Here is a 15,789-nt window from a genome sequence, read left to right on the forward strand (position 1 = left end):
CAGTCAAATAAATTTGCTACTTTTTTTTATAAATGTTCTCTCTAGGCCTTGATAGTGGATTCAAACTTATCAATGGACGAAAACAATATAAAGTACAATGTACTTAACATAACAATAAATTGCTTCCTATGCATATTTCAACTTTGTAATTATTTTCAGGGGGAACACTGCAACTCACTCAGACTCAATTGTCATTTTCTTTTCTCTATGTGTCCTTATTTTCTTTGGATGACTTGGTTTCTCCTTTTCCATCTTTGGCCATCTTCTCACCTTTATTCTTTGCAGGACTTTTTTCAGATTTATCTGGTGAAGCTGTCTTTTCATCATCTTTTTCTTTTGCATCCAAGTTTTGTTGTTGTTCTTCCTTTTTGTCTTCTGTGCTCTTAGAATCCTGCAAGTTTTCAGCCGGAGTTGCTGACTGTTCCAGATTTTCCTTTTTGTCTAAATCAACAACTTGTTTAGTTTTATCATCTTCATTTGAGTCCTTACTCTGTTGTGTCTTTTCCTTTTCACCTACATCAACAGTTTCTTGAGGTTTTCTCTCTTCTATGGTGTTGACAGCTTGCAGTGATGTTTCTTTTTGCTCTACATCCACATTTCCTTCAGTGTCCGTCTTTCCTTTCTTAGGTGATTCTTGTTTCTGTTTAGGTGTCTTTCCATCACCTCTTTTATGTACAGTTTTTGGCCCACTATCTTCACCATCATCTTTCTCAATTTTAGACATCTTTGCTTTTGGTGATCTGTCTTCACTTAAGTCTTTGGGATCTGTAAAGAACATTTAACATTTCCATTTTGATCCTCTCCAGTATGCATGTTTAGTTTGTACAAGAGCCATCGTATCTCTTCTTTATTCTTTTATCAGTTTTGCGAATCCTGCTACTCTTTCAATTACTCAAATGTCTATTAGTAAACCTATTAGTATACTCATTATACAGCCATATTTGCCTTCTCATAAATGGGAAGGAAATGGATGAAAAGATTGTTTCCATATCATTCTTTCCTCATAACAATGGGAAAGAGACAAATGAAAAAAAAATTATGATTGTTTCTTTAACAATTGGATGGCGATGTGAAAACAATCTTTCCATTTGATTTTTTCCTGAATAAAAGGATCAGATCAGATGATTCTATTCACAAGGTGTCACAAATGAGCAAGTCTTCATTTGTTTATTTAGACACATTCATTGATTGTTATCAGCAAACATGGAGTGTACATTTGGAGCATTCACCCAGGTTATACAGAGTCACATAGAGACTTTTTTAAACATTGCTTTATGCGTAAGACTTATCTTTCTGTAGCAGTATATTTTAGCTTTAGAACTGCACTGTCATTTGAGAATGTCACCCCTTAATTTGTGAATCGAATCTGCTCATGAATCATGAGTACCCAGGGAAGTGAGAACATGTACCTTTTTATTTGCTCTTACACATTAATCTCAGATCAAATATTTACATTTGAGCTATAGAGAATCGTCATGTCATAAATTTGTCATTTTACTTCAGCTTACTTCAGTATCAAAGCACAACAACATTTAATGGTCTGGTTAAAGTATGCATTTTTGCTTTCATCGAAGAGAAAAACCCTTGTAGATGATGTGAAACTTACTTTTCTTTCTCTCTGTGTTAAGTTATTCAGAATGTATTTGCACCGTAAATAGGAAAATAATTATTATATTATATTATATTATATTATATTATACTATATTATATTACAATACATTACATTATCTTGTATTACATTACATCAAATTATATTATATCATTATACTATATTATATTATATTACAGTTACATTATATTACTTTAATTTAATTTACACTACACTACACTACACTACACTACATTACATTGCATTACGATTATTGGTACATAACATATATGAAGTACCTACTTCATATCCTTCATGATTTCCATAAAATCTAACTGATCGAATGTTTAAAACTAGAATGTAAACAAAACAATTTAAAACTAGAAGGTAAACAAGAGAAGCTGAATTTACCTTCATCACTTTTCATTGGGAAGTAAGTTTGCATTAATCTTTCATATATTTTGACATCTTCTTTGAGGAACAGGCAAAATATAATTCTGTCAACCTGAAATGACAAAAAAGGTGCAGCTTTTTGTTATATACATTTTATACTGCAAACTTTGCAAGTTCATGTTTATCGTCATATTGCTCATTTTTGGCTAGCCAACTAGTGACCATTCTGAGAATGGGTGACATCATTTCATGTGCATACATTATCAAATAAGGGACACCAGGTAATTAGCATACATATTCTTGATAGTAATGAGACACATTATAGATTTTGGAACATAGCTATTGGAATGTTTTTTTTTGCCAGGAATGAGTACATCATATCTTATTTATTTAGATCCCTGTAAAACTTAAGATTTGGTTCAAATCAATGCTTGGAAGTTGGAGAAATGTATTACAAAATATTGCATATAAGAAGGTTTATCATACTTACCAAATCAGCATTTTCTTCTTCTAGCAGCCAATCTCTGACTGTCTTTAAGGCAACATTGGCTGCATCGTAATTAGGATATCCTAATGAAAAACAAGTTGAAATAAACACTTTCAGTTGTGGTTATTACCTAGTCTAGTTCCTTTACGGTATCGTTACAATTTGCTCCTCCACTAACCTCCAACCTGTATGTAACAACAACATAGTTGGTTATCTCTAACCTAACTACCATACAACCTGGTTGAATTTTGTCTATGATGTTCGTGTTCGGAGTACCATTCCTCCTTCATACATGTGGTTTAGTTAGTGACCACGCTGGCATCCAGACTAGTTATTATCATGGTAAATATAACTTCTGATGACAGCAAACGAAGATTTGATACTGCTTACTGATTACTGGTACAACTGATTCCATTTTTAACTAACCTTTCCCAGTGGTCAAGTTCATGGGTAAAAATATGCACAAGTTTGTCATATTATGTGAGATATATCATGTCCCATGGGTGAGACGTCAAAGCAGCCCTGTTTGTGCTGTAAAATACACTCTGAAAAGATCTGTGAAATCAACTCAACTTTAGGCAACGATTCACTCTTTATAGATCTCTAAATCTACATCATGAACTCCTATATCTTATATATCTCCATACACCTTTCTTTTATCATATTTAAAATATCTTACCAAAGATTCCTGTAGATATACAAGGCATTGCTAGAGATTTCAAATTGTTTTCTTTTAACAACTGTAAACTTCTGCTGTAACAACTTTTAAGTGCCTCTGGATGTTTTCCAATCGGTCCAACTGTATGTATTACATCTGGATGGAGACAAAATCTATCTTTAATACATGTTTTAAAATACACATACACTCTTGCCATCATTTCTCATGGGAATATTCAGGACAGTTGCTTGGCTGATTAAGTTCTAGTCTCTCTCTACAGTCTCAGGAGTGTCGTTAGCAGAAAGGGCTGTTTTGTATGTACTGATATCTACCACATATATTGTACTTGAATATCCTAGTACTGAACACCCTGATCGACTACATGGGCTAATCATTCGTTGATGTCTTACTGCCATCACAAAAGAAAAGAATGATTAGGCCATCACAGTCACATGCCAATGAATGGTTTGCCCTATGTGGTCGATGAGGGCACACAGTACAAGGATATTTGAGTACAATTATATATGGTAGATATCGGTACATACAAAACAGCTCTTTCTGCTAGCGACACTCTCAAGACTGTAGAGAGTCTAATGAAGTTCATATTGCCCAAGGGTAATAGGAGACAAAAGTATGACATGTTCATCAACAAAAATTTGATTTTGCATGATTGCCTGATGTAATGGTGCATGGTCCACATCAAAGACACGATAAACTCACTTGGGTGTTTTCTAAAATCAACACTGATGAAACTGTGGTTTGTTTGTTTGTTTACGAAGGCATCAAAATTGCCTACATCTACACTTCAAACACCACGGTCAACTTGTCACTGCTGTATGTTTTCTCAGGAATGATCCAACACAGAAAATATGAATAATGAAAGAAAATGCAACACTTACGTTTGGCAGGCAATTTGTAACCTGAAAAGTGAAACGGAAAATTCGGTGAAACTCTAGCTTTGGAGTATGACAGGTTCCTTGCAATGATGAGTGTAAAAATATGACAAAGAAGACAAATACTCACCAACAACAAAGAACCTATGTTCCAATATAGAGAATTTCACAACAATATCCGAAAGACACAATTTGTTTGAATCTATAGACATCTTCGGCAATACATGAATGCAAAAACAGCTACCATATTTTGCACTAATTTATTTTATCATATCAATATCCTCATTTTTTTAAATTAAAAAAAAAAATCCCAAATGTTAACGTTATGGAGAAGTGTCTTTTAAACAAATATAAATGAAGTACCTAAAGTAATTTTAGCATCCCCGGTTTCGCAGCCATGAAGCAAGGAACATTCTCTCTTCAGTTCTACTCCAGCTCCTCTATGAATACATCCATCAACTGTACACAAACACAAATGTAAAAAAAACCCACAGAAAATCTAAATGAAATATATTAATACAGTGTGTAGCACTGGTTACTAGCATTGGTGTGCACACACACTAATGGTATTTACCCTGCATTCCAATGCCAAACACACTACAGCATACATGTATGCAAATCATGTGATTTTGAACTGGTGCTGGCAGTGTTTTCTGCTGCACTTTCACTTGCTAAACTTGTGAAAGTATGGCCACAGAGAACACTGCAAGCACTCACCCCCAGTATGCCACATTTACACTCACTTACATTTCATGGGGTTCTGTCACATTAGTTAATAAAATCTGACATATTTTACATGAGCCAAGCATATGGTGATGGATGAACATCTCTCAATGAGTATTATGAAACCAAAGATTACAGTTCAGTATCATCGTTAGACAGAGAACTCATTCACAATGGATACCACATTAAAGGTGATTCAAAATGCTCACATTCACTATCGCTAATTTGCTAGACATGTTCGTGAAATGCATTCTGGTTTTAAAACTTTTCAAAAGCATCTGCAAACACCTTAAAATGACCTTTTTTCAGTCACTTCCCTTCGGATTTACTTCGAGAGTTTTCGGGTATTTCCGGTCCCACCTAGACCACGGGATTTTATGACGTCATAAGGGGTACACATTAGCACTAAGACTATGAAAGTATGATGAGCGTAGTCACTAGGTGAATAAAACTGATGAGGTCACTATTTTCACTCTTCTGCAGTATAGGACAAAGACCCCACAAATAATATGTATATGTATGACTGAATGACTGAATCATACAACAAAAGATCATATGACAAAACATTACTTACCGCCACCTCCTCCTAAAAGACTGTTATTAGCAGCATTGCCTATCGCATCAATTTCTAAAACTGTGATGTCACCTATCCAGATGGACACTTTACTATTCAATTTCTCATTAACATCAAAGGAGAAATGTTGTTCCTTTTTGGGTGCTGGAATCAAAAGTCAATAATGAATGTTGACATAACTGGTAAAGTTTGTTTAATTAGTAACAAGGCACTCAATCATCGTTTCCCTATTTATCAACATGAATATTTTCCCGCACCATTCTTCTTTGCCAATTTGCTTACAGAAACACTATATTCTAAAGGTTATACATAAGTGGGGTACTAAGAAGCAAAATGACAAGTTTGTGTGAATCCTGTAATTTTGAGTGAACATAGCAACAAAGTATGACAAAATATAATTTGGAGGAATCTGACACATGATTTATCATTAGGACTGGAGAGTGTTTAGGTAATTGAGAATTGTGTCGTGGTACCCATACACACATTTCAATGATTTGGCATACCCAGTATCAATATCAATTTAGTTTTTAGACATGGGAGACATTATTTGGGCTAAATCTCGCAATTTTTTTTTTATAATTACACACATGAACTGATTATGATAATCAATCAATCAATCAATCAATCAATCAATCAATCAATCAATCAATCAATCAATCAGAGTATTTTATAAAGTGCCAGTTTCAATACATCATTATATTAGAGGAACAATCTGCAGTTAGCAGGCTCTGGAGGATAGACAAGACTTCAAATTTTTTTCTGAATTGTCGTCAGTAGTCATAAGTGTCATCACTATGGCAACTGTAGATATAGATTTACTTACATGTACGTCTTTTTGCTAGAGTCTGTGCATGTCTCTCAGCATACTGTGGCCATGTTAAAACATTATCTAATGTTTCATAGTTTTCCTTACATTTGTACTGACTTCTTCTTTCTGCTAGAGTTCGATTCTGGAACTTTGCTATTAAGGAATATAAATGAGTGCATATGTATATTAGTATACAGAGAAAACAGACTACGGCATTGCTGAGCCCTTAAACATATTCAGTGGCTAACTAAAACACAATGCTGTTACCATAGTTACTCTATTAGGGACTGCGACTACGTCAGATAAAACACAAACAAGAAAGAATATCTTCCTTGTCTGTTGATAAAACTTAAAAAGGAGGTGTGTGTGTGTGTGTGTGTGTGTGTGTGTGTGTGCGTGCGTGCATGTGTGTGTGTAATAGTATGCATACGTGTTTAAATGTATGCATGTATGTAGGTTTGTGTTTGAAGTATGTTTGCAATCTGATTTAAATTTGTGGAATGCAGGTCTGGCTAACTTGCTTTATTTCCCATTAGGTATACCTACTCTTTCATTATTTGTACCCTTATCCAACTCTGATGGTCATTTTGTATGTGACACACAATTGACCTGTTGCCGGTTCCAAGATGCATTGCGCGTCCCTCCATATAATCATGCCATGTACTAGTATTGTGTCCATGCTGAGGGGTCTGCACATGCTACTCAGGGGGATGATTGTCATGTGAGTGTACCCATTGTTTACCAGTAAAATCCCTCTCTGTCATTTATGGTGTTTAGTCATTGTTCTATAAAATCACTCAACATCAAAGAGGTCAACATGTCTTTCTATCATTTCCTGATGAAAATTTTATTAAACAGGACTAAAGGCAACAACATAAGCGATGTTCTCTCATGCAATGCATCTTGGAACCGGAAAGTCAACTATATATCTTGGATCATCCTCAATCATTTACTTTACAAAACCCAACAGCAACCCCCATTGCATTACACATGACTTTTGAATGTACTCGCATACTCTGGAACTTGATGCATTTCAAAATGATGTCACTGATCTACATATGTCCACTCACTGTAGAAAAATTAATACAAATCTGGTTATGTTTTGGATTTGGGCATCTAACCCTATTCCCACCCCTAACCATAGACGTTGGAGAGAAACCAATAATACATCCATGATTCTATACACAGGGCTAAGGTTTTGTACAAACTAGAGAAAACTTGTTGGACATAGTGACTTGATATTGGACATTTATTCTTATTTTTTTTATCAGGGTGACGGTATGACAGTTGTCACTAGATAATATCTATATATTCAAGTAGGTCACAGCATGGCCGGCTGATTGACGAAGGTGGGAACGTTGGTGATCCATTTCCAATGTCAATTAATTCATCTGAGTCAATGAAGGTTATTGAGAATGACACGAGGTCAATGGTACCTCTCATCACATACCTTTATCTTCTTTGACACGCTGTGCCTTCGTGGGGTCATCATGATACGCCCGTCTTTCTGCAGGCTCACTCACAGTTCGATTCATTTGATATTTGGAGTGGTAACTCATTGTGTACGAGTGTCGTCCAACCGGTCCAAGTACAGAAAACACTACGAAATACCGAACTGCAACTGGTGAATTGTTCACAAGTTTATCTAACGAACACAACGCCAAATGTTTATTTATGAAATTTGGCAATTTTCCCTGTGCACAAAATTGTAAAAGTTTGCCTCGGGGTAACATATGAAATTGTCGAAGGATGATATACCCGGTACCTTGAGTTTCTTCCAAAAGGTGTCCACGTACGTCCAACCCAGTACCTGAAAACTTCAGGTATACGTATGAACTCTTGACACGGATTGACCTTTCTTTGAGACCACCTAAGACATTAGAAATTGTCAGATTACATTCCGAGGACATCACACAAAACTTTGCCTCACATTTTGTCAACTCAACTGAGTTGATAAGTCGAAGTCACAGAAATGAGAGCGAGATTACCTGAAAATACGAACGACTTTCGCAGTTCTGTAGATTCAAAGTGAACGTTAACGATGTCGATTATTTGTATACATTCTCGCCATGCATAGGTTGAGGGCGCCATCCGATGCTATCACCACCGTTTGTGGTCGTTCGTGGATGATGGATGGAGCTGATGTAGACATACATACACATTTGTATATATAAACGCCTTACAAAAAGAGTGTCTTCATAATATCACATTTATTTTCAAAATGCAACTTAAAAGCTGTCGTTCATACTATCGTACATGATATATAGAAAATTCAATTCTACTGATGACCAGTGAACTTGGCCATTGTTCGGGATTTTTTTTCAAACTGAAAAACGAAGGAACGAACAGATAATACCACAACCAAGACGTGTCGATTTCCTTCAACAGTACAATGTAAATGCAACGCAAAAGCAAGGTCAATTGTCGTTACTTGAATAGAAATGTGTCACCTTCACGTATAAATGATTATTAAAAATGGATGCATGTATGGTGGTGATGATAACAATAAGCAATTATATTGATCTCGTGCCAATCACGCGCACACGAGGGGTTTTAAATAATAAGAAATTTATCACCAAGTGCAAGAATACACCAGTAGTAATTGGATCGTGTATGATAATTAACACAGCTTGATCTCAAATACACAAAGTTCTTGATTTGAATGGTTTTGAATCGATGAGAAAAGTTCAAAATATAACTGACAGTGAAGAAACTAAAGTGTTTATCTTTGTACATTCTTCATCTTCTCATTCAACTTACAATGCCATACCAGTGTCGACGTTAATCTATATCTTCAATGGTGTTATTCGCCGTATCCATGGCAACACTGACATGAGTTGTTGCTTTCGATAACTTTTCATATCTTGAATTTTCATTTTCTGTTTTGATCGAGAGAAATTAGATAAATGTAGTCATAGTTACATTTTTTATACAAATGTGGAGTTTAATAATGAGTCATTTTTTTCCAAAAAGGTCGGATCGTAGATTTTTCAACACAATGTCCGCCAGGAAGCCCTTACAATAGCAACACACTTAGCGATTCCCTTCTACACATTGGGGTTAAAATTAATAGTAAATAGATGAGAAGACACGTTCTCAGTAGACTGCAAAAAACGATGGACCATAATTCATAAATTTTATACTATGTGAATGTTATATACTATCTCTCTCACACACACACACACACACACACACACACACACACACACACACACACACACACGCACGCACGCACGCACGCGCGCAAAGTAGAAACGTTCAAATGACACATTTGTAATGTGTATGGACCTGATCACACGGGGGATGTCTGAACAACAAAAAAACAATGATGTGCATCGAAGTGTAGAGATTACAATCTTTTGAAAGATTGAAAACGGCGAAAAGGTAAATAATAAAACATGTACTACACCATTCCGAGTATCAACCCCTCGTGACACGTTTTGAGTTGCCTTACGTCAAGGTCTTTTAAAAGCTGTGTTCTATGGAAACCAAACTTAACTGAACCGGATAATCCATAAACTTGAACATATATAAAGTCTAAAGAGCAGTGTTGCGTACAGAGTCATTCTTGATATCAATAATTTATCAAAAACGAAGTTTCTTTGCAAACATTCTATCCATACCTAGAGTACGTTACCTTTTTTGAGTGTTGTTTGTACATCTGTCAGAGGGAAAACTGATTGCATCAAATCTTCATATATCCCGATGTCGTCTTTCAGAAAAAGGCAAAAAATAACTCTATCAACCTGAAATAAAACGACAGAATAGTTATTAAATAATTTCTTAAGATAACCTGTCTTTATCCTTCACTAACGAACTCGAAAATGGAACATGGTAAAGAAAGTCATATTGTACATTGCGAGTAATCGTATAGAACTGTGACTAAGGTTTGACTGATTACCTGTTTAGTCTGTATATCCCCATTATTTAGATGTTAACATTTTTCTTCAGCCATGGAAAATACGAGTGACCGAATTCGAAGGGGACTTTGTTACCACGAGTTGCCAGACGAGTAATGACAAATAAATACATCTTTGTCTGTCTGAATTGGCAGTCTCTGCAAAATTGCATTGGTAACCCATAAGGGTTATGTGTTCTATGGTATAGCAGTAGTGAACAGTAGAGAGTAGTAGTACTAGTGAGAACGGATGAACACTTACCAAATCAGCATTTTGCGCTGTTTCCAACCATTTTCTGATGGTAGTTAAGGCAATATGAGCTGCGTCACGTTTGGGATATCCTTGAACATAATGAAACGACAACAACAGTTGTAAAGCTAAACTTTGGCTTAGAACTACAACTTTAACTAAATGTAATGACGGAAGATAATAGCGAGTGGCCTTGGTGATGACGCACATTTTACCCATCCCCCTTTCTTCCTAGGCGTGGAGTGCAATTATGTTTATAATAAAGATTGTGATTCAAGAGATCAAAGCAAATAATAATATAAAAATACTTCAAAAGCCATCTACCTGATCAGATATCCTGTTTAATTTTGGGAAAAATAATTTGACAATTTGTAAGAGAATGATATAACAAACATACACACAGTATCGACAAAAGTCCGTAAGATACGTCGTGTCGTACCGCCCTCACCGGCCATGAGCTGACCGATGTGTGAGGGTGCCCAATGTAGTACCTTACAGACTATACAAAATTTAAGAATGGAAACAAAACAATTCATATTGTCTATGGATATGACGTCAAATAATCTTACCAAACTTTCCTGTCGATATACAAGGGATCGCAATCGACCTCAAATTGTTTTCTTTCAAAAGGTCTAAACATCTGTTATAACAACTTTCAAGAGCATCAGGATTTTCTCCGACTGGTCCGACAGTATGGATTACATCTGGATATGAATAAGGTAATAAAACATATATTTAGGAATGAACAGACAACATAAAACACAAACAGACATTGTTATCCTACCTTATCCCACTGGAATGAATGTACAATTAATGTATTCTACGGTACCATGGACAATGTCATAGTATGCATATCATAGGTATAGGGTACAGAGGCATAGAGGGCAGTCACATTTGAAAATATTTTTCTTGGTATTAAAACGTTAGACTACACGATACGTCTTGTCGCTAGTCCGCCCTCGCCGACCTGCTCTAGCTATCTATGGAAGGGGTTGACTGGTGTATATGAGGGCGCCCGTCACGACGTACCTTACATACTAGGTTAACTTGCTCACTTATGAATACTTCGTAAAAACGTCAAGCCTCGAATCACACTTTACAAAAAATCTTTAAAATTAACCAACTCGAATGATCCAGTCATATACGATATAGTTACAGTGTTTTGTGACCAAGAAAGTGACGTCATAATAAATTATTCTGTAAGAAGGCAACACATACAGAACATTCTATATGCCATATATGACAAATGATGTCATTCTTCTAAACAATCTTTATCCTCTGCTTTTACATGGCTTAAACCCCCACAATTTGAATTATAACATACTTGAAAAGATTTTTTCCATTCACCCCCTAGTGTCCGTGTATAATGTAATCCTCATTATGACATCATTAGCTATAATAAACAAGATTTAACACTTACATTTGGCCGGCAATTTGTAACCTTGAAATAAAAAACGAAAGAATAACATATAATCACCACGTGCAAATTCAACAACAAAAATTATTAAACAAGAAATTCTTCTTCCAGAAAACAACAATCTTCAATTTCTTCACTACTTCACTATGTTTCTACCTAAACAAGTGGTTTGATTGTTAACAAGGGGCAAGTATGAATTGAAGAAGATTTATTCAAATGTTCATCAAACAATAAGAATTGGCATGTTTTGAGTAAAACATTGACTAATACATAGGTATATTTGGTACATGTATGCAAAGTATGTAGCCTTTGTCATCATTTAATCTGAAATAAGTTAACAAGTAACTTCCAAGACAAATAGTAGTACTTTGCACTGAGGAATGTTTGACCACAGCAACCCCACCCCATTAAACGACCTTAATTTAAGCTTAGAATTGAACGTATTTCCCCATGTACACTTTTTACAACATTAATTCAATGTATATGATATCAATAATTTTAAACAGTACCCATAACGTAATGTCAATCCTGTTTTTCCCAATTTGTAGTTTTGTGTGTAAAGAACTACCCCCTACATAAAAAAGAGGTTGAATACCTTCTTATTTCTGAATTGTAAATATTACGACATTCAAAATATTAGAATCATATTCCTATACAACAACCCAGAGAGTAGTGTCAATTATAAGATATGCATAATGTAACATATTTTTATGGTTATTAAACTGTAAATATAAAGGTCTATTCTCCATATAATCTTTGCCACTGAACACAGGAACAGAAACATCACCTAATGTAATCTTGGCATCACCAGTTTCACAGCCATGAAGCAGGCTGCATTCTCTTTTCAGCTCTTTTCCAGCGGCTCGGTGAATACATCCATCAACTTTAAAAAAAGCAACAATAACATCAACAAAGAATGAAGAGATAATAAATGAAATAAAATATATGATGAATTCAAAGTGAAATTCCATTACTTCTGAAATAGTATATTTTATTATAGATAATACATCTTCTGTGTACTTATTTGACTGCAGAACAGCAACTAGACTGTAAGATACGTCGTGACGTTTCGCCCTCACCGGCCTCCTCTCTTAGGAGTTGGCCGATGTTTGAGGGCGCACCGTCACGGCGTACCTTACAGACTAAACAGCAACATATCAATACCAAATTTAACAAATAAACCTTGTTGTTGTGAGAGAATATAGGTACGCAGCAGATACAGATTAGCAATCATATTATCACAGTTATTACTTTCCTACACGTCCTACCTCCACCACTCCCTAGGCGTCCTAAAAGAGCAGCATTTGCAGGATTTCCGACCGCATCGATTTCCAAAGTTGTGATGTCACCTATCCAGATTGACACTTTCCCGTTCAAATTCTCGTCGATTGAAAAACGGTATCCCGCATCAGGTCCTGAAACAAAATGAAGACTAATTTTAACAGGCAGAACCGAAGTGTGTATGAATGTCTATGAATCTGACACAGGTGTATTTGATTATTTAGCATTGTGTTAACCCCTCTCACACGACTGTGCGAATCCTAAAGGGAACATAATATAACTTGTCAAACATAAGGCTTGGTAGCTTAGTAGCTATTTTTGTAGTAGCTTGTCTTCAAATTCGGACACATTGATGATTCGTCTTTAGTTTACCCCCTTTCTTTTGTATATGTCCACGTGCTAGGGAGTCGAGTGTAGCTACAAGAACATGGCCCTTTGTGGGTGATCATTTCTCCTTCACATCCCAATACCCTTGGTTTCACCTCATTGTCGATAACACACCCCCTTCCAATAACTATGATCACCACAGTGCATAACATATCTAAGTGTAGAGCTGATTACCTTTCTTTGCGAGTTTCTGCCCATGTTGCTCTGCATACTGTGGCCATGTTAAAATGTCTGCTACCGTGACATAGTTATTACCACATTTGTACTGTTCTCTCCTTTCCTCTTGAGTTCGTCTGCAAAACTTTGCTGTTTAGAAAGAAAACGTAATTTTGGTTTATCCTTATTCAAATAAATTTAGTCGCTAAAATAGCGTCACGTTGTAAACCGCCATTCTAATCGTCCACTGAAATGTATTTTCTGTTTCACGACGTACGGGGAAACTCAAGAAAACGAAAGTATATTTTTCATATTAACTCAGCTTGTCCACCAAAGTGGTTTATCTAATGTACGTTTTTCTTTCCCCTTTCTTCTTCTATTTTGAAAAAAGAAATCGTAAAATTGTTTGCTTGTTTTCTCTGTAATTTTTTTTTTTTAAACATACGTGCTTTTCAGCCCACTTTTAGACCTAGAGCAGAAATAAAAGACTTTGGATTACATTTTCATAGCCTAGGTTTTGGTTTTGCGAAGCAAATTAAGAAAGGTCCGTTTATTTTATTCGCCTCATAAAATTTGTATAGGGCCCATCTTTGCAGTCTGACGTATTAACTTTTCGACGAAAACAGCAAGATTTCCACGTACTACACAGGTGGTTCGTGGAAAACATCACACGAAATTTGGCCTGAAGAATAAAGAAACTAAAAATGTAGGGATATTTTCGTTCCTTATATGGTAAGTGGGTCGGAAAGGAGAGGTCAAAGAGCAGAATCGGACACGGAAGTCGACAACATAACAACGCTGGGCGAATGTCATGTCAAGCATTTATTGAACGATTGAAATATTGGTTTATTGATTACTAATTGCGAAACATCTGTTAATGGTACATGTTTTACGTGTAACACTCCGAAATATCACGCATTTACTTATAATGACAGTTACCCATGAATGCAACACATGGTGCGACGTGCACAGGTAACAATGCAATATTGACGTGTATTAATTATATGCGCCGAGATTTTTTTTCACAATCACAGCAGGACTACTAAAAATCATTGGTATTTCACTATATACATGTTTACAAGCTTGTTTGTCTACTGGAAGACAGTTTAGGAAGGAATTGCACATTATGATAGAATCAAGCAACACAACAAATATGAATAGAATATATATCTCGCTGCAATTTAAACATAAATCAAATGATAGCCGATATGATTTTTATGCAACACACCTTGGTCTTCTTGGACACGCTGTATTATCGCAGGATCGTCGTGGTATGGTCCACTCCTCGCGAACTGGCCTCCAGAGCCACCCGCCATAGGCATAGATGGATGCATTTTTAATAATGAAAGCTAGCTGGTGTGCCGTCACCTCCTCTGCGGCCTAATACTGGGGACGCAGTCATATGACCACGTGACATCACAGAGGTACGTGTCTGTCTAGCTGTGTGATAGGTCGACCACAGTTGTGTTGTCTGCCGAGTATTGTGCGAAACCACTTGTTTTTTGTTCTGGCACTCGGAACATGTTTGAAACTAAAATATACATTTTGCAACTCAATAAAAACATGTATAAGCTATTTAAAAGGATACACACAATGTGCCTATCTATATTATTATTTCTCATTTCTTTATTATCCATTACATCATAGAGTGATAAACTTATCGGAAATTAAGACAGTCTACTTGGGTACTTCCAGAGTGCTTCGCCTTCAACAGGTACGACGTAAAGTAGTAGATATATTGTATGGTGACGACATGAAGTGGCACCCCCGAAATCCAATGCCTCGATTTCAGATTTTGTGTTCCAGGAACTTCAAATCGTTTCCTGGAATTCTATTTTAAGAATTGAATGCACTTCAATAACCACGAAACACGTAAATTCCAACTACTGTACTAAAATACAAAGAACAGATATTACCCAGCGCAATTTAATTCCCAGAGTTGTTGATGACATGTTTCTCAATGACTCAAAATTGTATTTGTGACACTAAGACTAGACTACTTGTATGCCCGGCATGTCCTCACATCACAACTCCAAAATCTGAAAAAATAGCTACTCATCACCCAGCTACGATTCAACAATAGCCAAAATAGGTACAATATAGTGTCATTGTTTTTCGCAATAATTTTGATCTCTTTTACAAATGCTAGATATTTTTTCATTTGTTGTTATATTCCGTTACCTCTACTTTTACATCTCGAAATGAAATTTGCTTTAAAACATTCCTGATGTCAGTGTGTGTGTGTGTATATGTGTGTGTGTATGTGTGTGTGTGCG

At 35.9% G+C, this 15,789-nt stretch overlaps 2 protein-coding genes across 2 annotated transcripts; both read right to left on the reverse strand.

Annotated features, from left to right (window-relative positions):
• Positions 1 to 165: 165 nt before the first annotated feature.
• On the reverse strand, positions 166 to 8,034 carry LOC144444093 (uncharacterized). The gene is made up of 9 exons (XM_078133526.1): positions 7,575 to 8,034; positions 6,140 to 6,277; positions 5,317 to 5,460; positions 4,383 to 4,478; positions 4,026 to 4,046; positions 3,148 to 3,282; positions 2,472 to 2,551; positions 2,000 to 2,093; positions 166 to 765 (listed from the first exon to the last, which is right to left on the reverse strand). Exons 1-9 carry the CDS (start codon positions 8,032 to 8,034, stop codon positions 206 to 208), a joined length of 1,728 nt encoding a protein of 575 aa, XP_077989652.1. The 3' UTR covers positions 166 to 205.
• A 336-nt stretch (positions 8,035 to 8,370) lies between these two features.
• On the reverse strand, positions 8,371 to 15,768 carry LOC144453397 (macro domain-containing protein mll7730-like). Its single transcript, XM_078144681.1, has 9 exons — positions 14,742 to 15,768; positions 13,532 to 13,663; positions 12,958 to 13,104; positions 12,477 to 12,572; positions 11,693 to 11,713; positions 10,842 to 10,976; positions 10,285 to 10,364; positions 9,762 to 9,870; positions 8,371 to 9,003 (listed from the first exon to the last, which is right to left on the reverse strand). Exons 1-9 carry the CDS (start codon positions 14,845 to 14,847, stop codon positions 8,906 to 8,908), a joined length of 924 nt encoding a protein of 307 aa, XP_078000807.1. The 5' UTR covers positions 14,848 to 15,768; the 3' UTR covers positions 8,371 to 8,905.
• Positions 15,769 to 15,789: the final 21 nt, after the last annotated feature.

This window comes from Glandiceps talaboti, chromosome 2, assembly GCF_964340395.1.
Source record: "Glandiceps talaboti chromosome 2, keGlaTala1.1, whole genome shotgun sequence".
In the NCBI taxonomy this organism is placed as follows: Eukaryota; Metazoa; Hemichordata; class Enteropneusta; family Spengelidae; genus Glandiceps; species Glandiceps talaboti.

What these genes read in the sequence shown, in the direction of transcription:
- LOC144453397 (XM_078144681.1), bottom strand. Translation starts at nt 14,847, where the DNA reads ATGCATCCATCTATGCCTATGGCGGGTGGCTCTGGAGGCCAGTTCGCG. An exon ending in GCAGAAACTCGCAAAGAAAG is followed by an intron (nt 13,105 to 13,531) that starts GTAATCAGCTCT and finishes ATTTTGTTTCAG; the next exon opens with GACCTGATGCGGGATACCGT. An exon ending in TGATGCCAAGATTACATTAG is followed by an intron (nt 11,714 to 12,476) that starts GTGATGTTTCTG and finishes TTTTATTTCAAG; the next exon opens with GTTACAAATTGCCGGCCAAA.
- LOC144444093 (XM_078133526.1), bottom strand. Translation starts at nt 8,034, where the DNA reads ATGTCCTCGGAATGTAATCTGACAATTTCTAATGTCTTAGGTGGTCTC. An exon ending in TCTAGCAAAAAGACGTACAT is followed by an intron (nt 5,461 to 6,139) that starts GTAAGTAAATCT and finishes TTTTGATTCCAG; the next exon opens with CACCCAAAAAGGAACAACAT. An exon ending in TATATCTACAGGAATCTTTG is followed by an intron (nt 2,552 to 3,147) that starts GTAAGATATTTT and finishes GTTTTTCATTAG; the next exon opens with GATATCCTAATTACGATGCA.